A 10,196-nucleotide genomic window follows, 5' to 3' on the forward strand; every position below is an offset into this window, starting at 1 on the left:
CCTCTGGCACTGTGCTAAAATATGCTACTATAATATCAAAATCCTTCATATTAAAAAAAATCGAGACACAAAAGTTGGCTATAACTTAGGATTTCTTTCTTGACTCTTAACTCTTACAATATTAAGGCATCTGTTGAATCCTGTTCACCAATCTCGCTACTTCTATCTAATAACTTTAATATGGAAATTGCTTAATAATTACAGTATTCTCTTTCCCTTAGCACTTGAGCCATTAAAGGATACACAAGAAATGTAATGATAATTATAAATATTGCTCGTTCAGAGTCTCTAATTTTGATGCGAATGTGCTAGAGGGTGATAGCAGTAGGCCTTGAAGCTACTCCTAAATGACCTCAGGTGTTTTTTTTTTTTTAATGTTTATTTCTTATTGAGACAAAGAGAAACAGAGCATGAGTGGGAGAGGGGGAGACACAGGATCCGAAGCAGACTTCAGGCTCTGAGCTGTCAGCACAGAGCCAGAAGCAGGGCTCAAACTCACAAATCATGAGATCATGACCTGAGCCGAAGTTGAGTGCGTAACCAACTGAGCCCCCCAGGCGCCCCCAAATGACCTCATCTTTGATTCCAATAAAAAGTCTACAAAATTATCATGCTGGTTAGGTCTTCCAGAGAAAATCTGAGGTATGAAATAAAATGAACTTCTGAATTCTCGCATGTTTCTCATTTTTCTTGTAACAATTCCCTCCAGCACTTACAGGTCAGCGGGAGGAGCAGAGCCATCTTGCCAAAGCCAAGGCCTGCTGAGACCATCCTGAGACAGTCCCACCCAGTAATCATTGCTTCTTTTCATCTTCACCAGGCTGCCAGTGATAAAGTCCTAGAAGAAACAAGCCTGGACAGTGAACTAGTGGGAAAACAACAATAAAACTATGATGAAATATAAAGTGTGGCATTTTGCCTAGATGGAAATTAACCTGAGAGAGAATAAGATGATTTTAAAAGAAGGGATACATTTTGTAGATTTTTTTTATTGTCATGTGATCGATGGGGTCTTCAGAACTATAGGGAAAATAAGCACCTGGTTTTTTTTAATTTATTTATTTTTGAAAGAGAGAGAGAGAACTAGTTGGGGAGGGGCAGAGAGAGAGAGGGAGACACAGAATCTGAAGCAGGCTCCGGACTCTGAGTTGTCAGCACAGAGCCCAGTGCGGGGCTCAAACCCATTAATCATGAGATCATGACCCAAGCTGATGCTGGACGCTTGACCGACTGAGCCATCCAGGTGCCCCAAGCACCTGGTATTAAAATAATCTTAACAGATTCAGAGTTTGGCAGTTAATACATGTCGAAACAAGGTGTTATATTAAACCTTCATAATCAGAAAAAGTAGAAATATCCTTGACATCAGAGACCACACCGATCATTCTTTCCCAGTATACTTCAGTATGAGAAATAGTTTAGAAGATTCCAGAGATAAGTTAACTGTAGGGATATTTTGTTAGAAAAAACATTACTAGTGATTGTCACCAAATTTGCACAGAAAAATATAGTGTAAGCCTATAATTGTAGTAAGTTCAAGTTGCCTTGGTTTACTGCATATCCTTAATGTACCCTTAAATTGTTCTCTCAGTATTCTTGGAAAATTGAACTTTAACTAAATATTGAATATAGCAAGCATATATTTTTAATAAGGTCAGAAATGTGTAACTATGTATTCTACTACATACATATTTATGGGTAAAATGATTTCAAGGAAACCCGGTTTGTTAAGATGGTAGTAAACTAGGCTTAACGTCAATTAAACATTTATTTCGTTTAGCAAATGCTTATTTTCACAGACCTCTCCATTTCACGACATCACTTCCCTTTTTATACTTCTGCTTTTTCTTGGTAATTACAAAATTGTGATTGGCTGTTATACTTCCCTACAGCATTGAAAATGATGAATCTGAAACATACACAATTACAATATGCATACATCTTGGAGCAGACTAACAAGTCATGAAATAGTATTTCCTTTACCACCCCTCTTTTTTTATTAAAAAAGGGCATACAGCTAACATAGTCTCCTTTGTCTGTCCAGTTAAAGGGAAAACAAATGTTGGCAATTCCCACATTGTCTCTTTTAAACCTTTATTATGGACAACAAATATACTGCTGTTATAGAATATTAAGGAATCCTGTCTTATTAGTATCAGTCCTTTCTTTTAACATATCAGGGTATTTTCAGAATGATACAAAACTGTGAGATAGTGTTTACCATTTCCTCTTTGCTGTCTATTTGTAGAAGAGTAGAGCCCTCCTTCAAACAGTCCTCTTTACTGGTGTTCCAGATTTTCCATTGTTCAAAGACATAGTAACAACTTCCACCATTCTGAATCCAGTTGTCTGGACAAGCACTGCAGTTATGGACTTTGAACATAAACATTTTACTTGGTTAAATTTATCATAAAAATATTAGTAGTACATCTCTTCAAAAGAACCCTTCGTCTCACACCCCCATGAAACTGAGTACTCTAACCAAGCAGTTCATCTGAAACGATACTTACCTTGGTGAGATTTATATAATTATTTCCAACTGCAACAGGTCTGTAAGAACTAGTTTAAGATAAAATTAACTTTGGGGAGCCTGAGTGGCTCAGCTGGTTAAGCGTCCAACTCTTGGTTTTGGCTCAGGTCACGATCTCACGTTCGTGGGCTTGAGCCCTGTATCAAGTGGCGGAGCCTGCTTGGAATTCTCTCTCTCCCTCTCTCTCAAAAGAGATAAGTAAACTTTTTTTTTAAGCTTAAAATTAGCTTTGGAGTATCTTTTCCCAAATTGCTCCTTTTCTATAATAAGTGAGGTGATTATTCTATTTTTATAAATATTTCCCATCATTAGGTTGACATTATTTATGTCTTCATTTGTTTGCTTATTGTTTCATGTCTCTTAATCTCACTGGGCCAATCTAATTGGAAATATACTGGACCATTAGGCACGCTGAGTAATACATTTCAAGTTGATGTTTGAATTCTGAGAGAGAAACATGAAAATGTTTCATTCATCCCACTTTGAGGAACGATTTTTTAAAAATGTGAGTGAGGAAAATTAAAGAAAAACTTAAGTGACCCAATAAACTTATTTCAGAACTTGGATATAACTAAGAACCCATATTGTTTAATCGGTTTTATGAACCCCATCGTAAGAAAGAATGTATTCATAAAAGAAGTGTGCTCAAGAGTGTACAAGAACTGAAAAGCAAAAACTTGACTGTTTCTTGCAGAGTTTTATAGAGGCAATGACACCGAGATTTCCAGAACTCTAGTTTCTAGAGAGAGACCTTCTACAGAGGGTGACAAATAGCTTATTACAAGTTTCCATGGACCGAATGTTGACCTACTTAAAGCTTCTCTATATCCTTCATTTAGAGTCTATGCTAATCAGAGTCTTGTCTCTTGTTAAAGTTATAGCCTGAGTGGCATTGACAATGGCAATTGAAAGTTTGGAGGACATGTTAGATTTGTAGGTCTTCAAAATGGATATTGTCATTGTCTCAAGGTTGGTGGCTTGGAGGCGGGTCTAACTTATGCTTGTAAAAGTCTAAATTATTTTAAAAAATGGTTGGGCACACAGTGATTCTGTAAACATTTATGTGACTAAATTTCAGTCAGACAGAGCTATAGTAGATTTTTGGACCTCTCTCATTTGTGATTACTTAAATGGTATCCACTACAAGGATAATTAATGCCAATTAAGTAACCATAGAGTATTTGACAAGCTACAAAACAAATAGAAATAAGCTATTTTAGGTTTAAAATGCTTGTAAGAGGAGAGTGGCTGGCTGGCTCAGTCAGCAGAGTGAGACTCTTGATCTCAAGTGTTGTGAATTCAAGCCTCATGTTAGGTGTGGAGCCTACTTGAAAAACAAGTGCTTGTAAGAGATGTAAAAGATAAAACTGAAATAACTTCATAGAATATTTTAAAAGATGTGAACCCTGCATTGTTATAATTCTGTGGTAAATACTCTGATTTCTAAAATAATTTTTCTGCTCAAAGAGATATCTAAATTTGAATCCAAAGTGATATCTCAACTAAATATATTGATGAATTTAGAACTAGAATTAAAGATACATGTATACATTTGAGCGATTGGGAAAAACACCAAATACTGCTTTTTAAAAAATCTGATCCAATCCTACACATTTCCTTTTGAAATTTGACTGTATGGTTTTTAAGTCTGCATTTCTTGGGACCTCAGTATTTTTCACATTCTATGGACAGATATAAATAAGATTGAACTGAAGTGTGGATCAAAATCATGTCCCTTCTAATTTAAAATTCTGACTGTAGATTTGCAGAGAACAAAATGTGTGTCGCTGTTTCCTTTTAAGGAATCAGTGTCTGCATTTGTATCTGCACAATGGAAACTGATTTGATATCAGTTACCTGAAGTGAAAGCATTTTGCATCAAGGTTTGGCAGTCTTTCATCAGAAGATTATGGTTTTTCTTCCATCGTGTGAAATTCAACAGTGCTTTCTCCTGTTGGATGAGTTTTTCTTGCTGTTTCATAGCAATAGTGGACACCTGGAACACTTCAAACAATAACAAGAATTCTTTTATTTTTTTAAGTTTTTTTTAATGTTTTTTATTTATTTCTGAGAGAGAGAGAGAGAGAGACAGCGTGAGCAGGGGAGGGTCAGAGAGAGAGGGAGTCACAGAATCTGAAGACAGGCTCCAGGCTCTGAGGTAGCTGTCAGCACAGAGCCCAACATGGGGCTGGAACACACGAACCATGAGATCATGACTTGAGCCGAAGTCGGAGGCTCAACCGACTGAGCCACCCAGGCGCCCCAGCATTCCTTTTTTTTTTTTTTACAAGCTTTATACAATTTATTTTTTTTTTACAAATAGTTTATTGACAAATTAGTTTCCACATAACACCCAGTGCTCATCCCCACAAGTGTCTTCCTCCACGCCCCAGCATTCTTAAAAAAAAACAAAAAACAAAAAACACTAACAAAATATTTCAAAGTAATTCTTCCATACAGGTTAAGGACAGCTACAGATTACTGATGATCTTTGTGACTTTAATGGGTATTAAGTTCTTGTTTAAAATGTGCTCTGTTCAAGAATCAAAAGCTTCAAAGGATACAGAGCAAAAAGCCTCTTTACCACCCAGTATCCTCATACACCCAACTGCACTCCCCCAGAGAAGTCAGGTTTACCAATTTCTTTTTTATTCTTCCACATATATTCTGAATTTTACAAGCAAATAAATATAAAAGGTCCTCTCTTCCCTTTGTACAGGGGATAACAATCTGTTTATATGGTTTTTCACCTTTTATTGTACCACTGAAAATATATTTTGGGGGCACCTGGGTGGCTCCATCATTTGAGTGCCTGACTCTTGGTTTCAGTTCAGGTCATGATCTCACAGTTCATGAGATTGAGCCTTGCATCGGACTGTGTGCTGGTAGCATGGAGCCTGATTGGGATTTTCTCTCTCCCTCTCTCTCTGCCCCTCTCTTGCTCATGCTGTCTCTGTCTCTCTTAAAATAAATAAATAAACTTTAAAAAGGTAATTATAAAGGACATTTTTGGACATAATTCCATAAGAGTATATAAATAGCTTTCTCATTCTTTCATTATAACTGTATCGAATTCCATTGTCTGGATATATCATGATTTGTGTTAGTCATTCTCTATTGGCTTTTAAACTATTTGTAATTTTTTGGCATTACAGAAATAAATATGGTAATAAAGAACCTTAGTCATACATAATTTCACATATGCATGTATGTTTTTAAGATAAGTTGCTAGGTCAAAGTTTATGTACATTTAAATTGTATTACATACTTCCAAATTACCCTCCATATATTCTATTGCAAAAGGTATGTCAATATCATTTGAATTTGCATTTCCCTTTTTACATTTGGTGTTGAATCTTTTTCTCATACATATAAATGTCAGTTGTGTTTCCTTTTCTATTATGTGTATAACTGTATATTAGATATATTTATATAATATTTTTTTCATTGAGTTTCTAGTCTTTTCTTTATTGTTTTATATGAGGTGCTTATTGTGCTGAGAATTCATTCAAACAGGCCTGGGATCAGGCTGACAGTGTCTGTAAAGTTCCCGCCTGGCACTGACCTCTGGACAAGGTAGGAGACATACTGATTGATAGTATAGCTTTATAATCATCACTCTGAGGATTTGAGGACCAGATTCTACTAGGTTGTTGACGTTGTTTACTGATGCTATATGGTTGATGATTTGCCCCTGGTTACGAAGAGATCCTGAGAACGGTCTGCTATTGAAGCTGGTTACCTTACAGAAATCTGCGTCTGTGGTCAGCAAATACAAAAATGCCCAAGGAAGACTCTATTTTGGGCTCCCTGGTACAAAATATTCTGTGTACACATTGGTGGTTCCTGACTCAAGAGATGAATTGTGGTTTAAAAGTTAGTTACAGAGGGAAGACAAGGCACCTGTTTGTACCTCTCTCCGGACCTTTCCTTGTAATACATATCTTTATTTTTTTTAATTCTTTTTTAATGTTTAGTTTTGAGAGAGGAAGAGAGAGACAGAGTGCAAGCACAGGAGGGGCAGAGAAAGATGGAGACACAGAATCCAAAGCAGGCTCCAGGCTCTGAGCTGTCAGCACCCAGCCCAATGTGGGGCTCAAACCCACAAACATCAAGATCATGACCTGAGCTGAAGTCAGACGCTTAACCAACTGAGCCACGCAGGCGCCCATACATACTTTAATGTGGTTGTTAAATTGTATACTTGTATACTTTTCTTGTAATAAACTGTACATTTGTAAGCACTGGCATTTTGGGTCCTGTGAATCTTCTTCAACAATCAGTCTTGTTTAACAGGTTCTCTCAGTGCACTTATATTTTGGTAAAAGTAGCTTTTCTACAGTTACATTGTCCCAGTGTGTCTTTTGACTTTGCGTGTGGTAGTTTGTCCCACATTCATCAGATGCTTTTTTTTTTTTTTAAGTTTTAATTTTATTTAAATCTAAGTTAGTTAACACATAGTGTAAAAATGGTTTCAGGGGTAGAATTTAGTGATTCATCATCTACAGATGGTACTCGGTGCCTATCCCAACATGTGTCATCCTTAATGCCCATCACTCATTTAGCGCATCCCCCACCCAACGCTCCCTCAGCAAACCCTCATTTTGTTCTCTGTATTTGAGAGTCTCTTAGGATTTGCCTCCCTCTCTGTTTTTATCTTATTTTTCCTTCTTTTCCCTTATGTTCACCTGTTTGTTTCTTGAGTCATTTTTAGTAAAAATTTTACACCTGATATTATACTTTTATAAGTGTATTTCAGTTTTATATATTTGGTAGCTGGAATTTATTTTGTTGGAATTTATAAGATATAACTTCAGCATTTCCCCCCCAGATGACTACATTGTACGTGGTCTCATATCATTTACTGAAAGAAACCCCTCCTCATCCTCTTTTTTTAAAAGTTTACTTATTTATTTTGAGAGAGAGAAGGCATGTGCATTCATAAGTGGGGGAGGGATTAAGAGGAGAGAGAGAGAGAGAGAGAGAGAGAGAGAGAGAGAGAGGATCCCCAGCAGGCTCCACACCATGAGTACAGAGCCCCATGTGGGTCTTGAACTCATGAATCATGAAATGATTACCTTAGCGGGAGTCAGATGCTTAACTGACTGAGCCTCTCAGGCCCCCCTCCTCCCCATCCTATTTTATTTTATTTTATTTTATTTTATTTTATTTTTTTAACGTTTATTTATTTTTGAGACAGAGAGAAAGAGAGAGAGAGAGAGAGAGAGAGAGAGCGAGAGCGAGTGAAACCAGGAAAGGACAAGCCAGAGAAAGAGAGGTAGACACAGACTCTGAAGCAGGCTCCAGGCTCAGCCTTCAGCACAGAGCCCCATGCAGGGCTCAAACTCACAAACCATGAGATCATGGTTTGGACACAACCGACTGAGCCACCCAGGCGCCCCAGTCCCCATCCTCTTTTAATTCCCATCTTCAGTTTACTGTAATTTCCAGTAAACCATGTGGATATATTTCTATTATTTTAATTACATTCAATCCATCTGCTTTTCTATTCATATATCAGCACCACACAGCCTTCATTATTTTAGATTTATAATTTTATTTCAGTATTTGGTAGGGCCAGTCTTTCTTCCATATTTACATTACTTTTATATAATTTTTTTGTTTTTCCTTCCTTCTAAGTCTGAATTGCTTTTTAGGGCAGTTATTTTTAAAAACCATACAATAAAGTACCTATCTATTCCTATTTTATTAAATATTTTTCTTAACATGGATGTTGCTTTTCTTTATGCCTTTTGGTTTTTATAGAATTTCTTGAACCCACGACTTGATGTTTTTGACCAATTTTGGAAAGTATTCATCCAGTAGGTCTTGAAATAATACTACTTTTATCCAACTATCTCTTCTACTTTTGGGTTTACTATTATGCATATGCTAATCTTTCTCTAGGAATCTTACCCTCTTTTCTATATTTTGCTCAAGAGGTGTGGACTAGATATACAATGGATGGTTATGCCTTGTCCATCTGTAGTTCAAGTAATCTAGGCTACAAGTGGCTTGGATTATGTTCCTTCTTAGCAAAAGGCCGGATGTAACCAGAGTGAGGAGTAGGAAAGTGATGTTATTTATTTTATTCTATTAACAATATGACGTGTTTAGAGATTGAAAAATATAATATTTTTTTGGAAATTTGAAGTATTATTTTAAAATTTTGAATTTTGACGAATTTTTCTAGATTAAATATATTCTCAAGGTTATTGCTGTTTTCTTTATTACTATCTGAAAAGGGTTTGCTATATAAAACTGTAATAAAACTGGAGAAAGGGAAATGAGACTTCCCTTTCATTCCCCCCAAATGGGAAGCAATATACGGTACCTTTACTGGTGTTGGGCTTCTAATCAATTTGCAACCAGCAAGGAATAAAGATTAAACAATATATTTATTTGGGGGAATATAAGACAAATGTTTTTAAAGCCCCACAAATAAAAAATATCTTATAATTATATAATGTTATATGATATACCTAATGGATGAGTTAATAAAATGAAAAAGAAGAGTAAAAACCAAAAAATTAGATGTTTTAGAAAATATTTTACACTACAGAGTTTTTAAAATAGAAAGAAATTAGCATAAGTCATGGTAGAAAAAAACAGAAAATACAAAACAGTAGGAAGAAAGCAAGAAATTACTTCTTTTACATTTAAACTTACCATTTAAATAACCGTTGTTAACATTTAGTTTATATCTATTAAAACTTTTTTCCATATATGCATGTAAAACTGCATCTGTTTTACATATTTTTATAAAACTGTATTTTTCCATAAGTGACTTTAAATCTGCATTTCCCATAGGGAAATATTGTGTAACCATATCTTCATATTAATAACAATAGTTCTAGAAGATTTCTTTCAATTACCACAGTGTATCCTTTTATATCAATGATTAATTTTACCAGTTATTTTACTGTCAGATGTATATGGATGCATTTTTAATGGTATATATGAAAAATCTGTAATTAACCCATGCATTACTTTCATATTTAAACAAGATATAGATTTCTTCCATTACTGCTTGTCNACTAAACTTCCTTTAGAAAAGAAGGGATTCAGGGGCACCTTTGTGGCTCAGTCAATTGGGCTTCTGACTTTGGCTTAGGTCATGATCTCCAGGTTCATGGGTTTGAGCCCCGCAGCTCAGATCCTGGAGCCTGTTTCAGAATCTATCTCTCCCTCTCTCTCTCTCTCTCTGCCCCTCCCTCACTTGCAGTCTCTCTCTCACTCTCTCAAAAATAAATACACATTAAAAAATTTTTTTTAAATAAACATGATTTTTATAACTCAAAATATACTGGCTATAAAATAATCTATAACTAGAAGGACAGCAATTAGTTAAGAAAGTTTGAAGTAAATAAACTGCTTCTTGTTCAGCTCAACTTTGGTTTCTATAACTAGCTTTACTAAATAAAAGCCCTAAGGGGGTACCTGGATGGTTCAGTCGATTGAGCATGTGACTTCAGCTCAGGTCATGATCTCATGGTACTGTGAGTTCGAGCCCCCTGTCAAGCTCAGAGCCTGAAGCCTGCTTCGGATTCTGTGTCTTCCTCCCTTTCAGCCCCTCCCTCCCTCACACTCTGTCTCTCAAAAATGAATAAATGGTAAAAAAATTATAAATAAATAAATAAATAAATAAATAAGAAATAAAAGCCCT

At 35.8% G+C, this 10,196-nt stretch overlaps 1 protein-coding gene across 1 annotated transcript in view; it reads right to left on the bottom strand.

The window, feature by feature from the left end:
- CLEC9A (C-type lectin domain containing 9A) overlaps positions 1–10,196 on the bottom strand; it is a 15,554-nt gene that overhangs the window by 1,016 nt on the left and 4,342 nt on the right. The window contains exons 3-5 of the mRNA XM_077745996.1: positions 4,388–4,534; positions 2,222–2,373; positions 717–838 (exon numbers count right to left, since the gene is read on the bottom strand). Of these exons, the coding sequence (XP_077602122.1) occupies positions 717–838; positions 2,222–2,373; positions 4,388–4,534 (421 nt within the window). The remainder of the gene's footprint in view (positions 1–716; positions 839–2,221; positions 2,374–4,387; positions 4,535–10,196) is intronic.

Source organism: Crocuta crocuta, unplaced genomic scaffold (genome assembly GCF_008692635.1).
Source record: "Crocuta crocuta isolate KB4526 unplaced genomic scaffold, BGI_CrCroc_1.0 scaffold109, whole genome shotgun sequence".
Classification (NCBI taxonomy): Eukaryota; Metazoa; Chordata; class Mammalia; order Carnivora; family Hyaenidae; genus Crocuta; species Crocuta crocuta.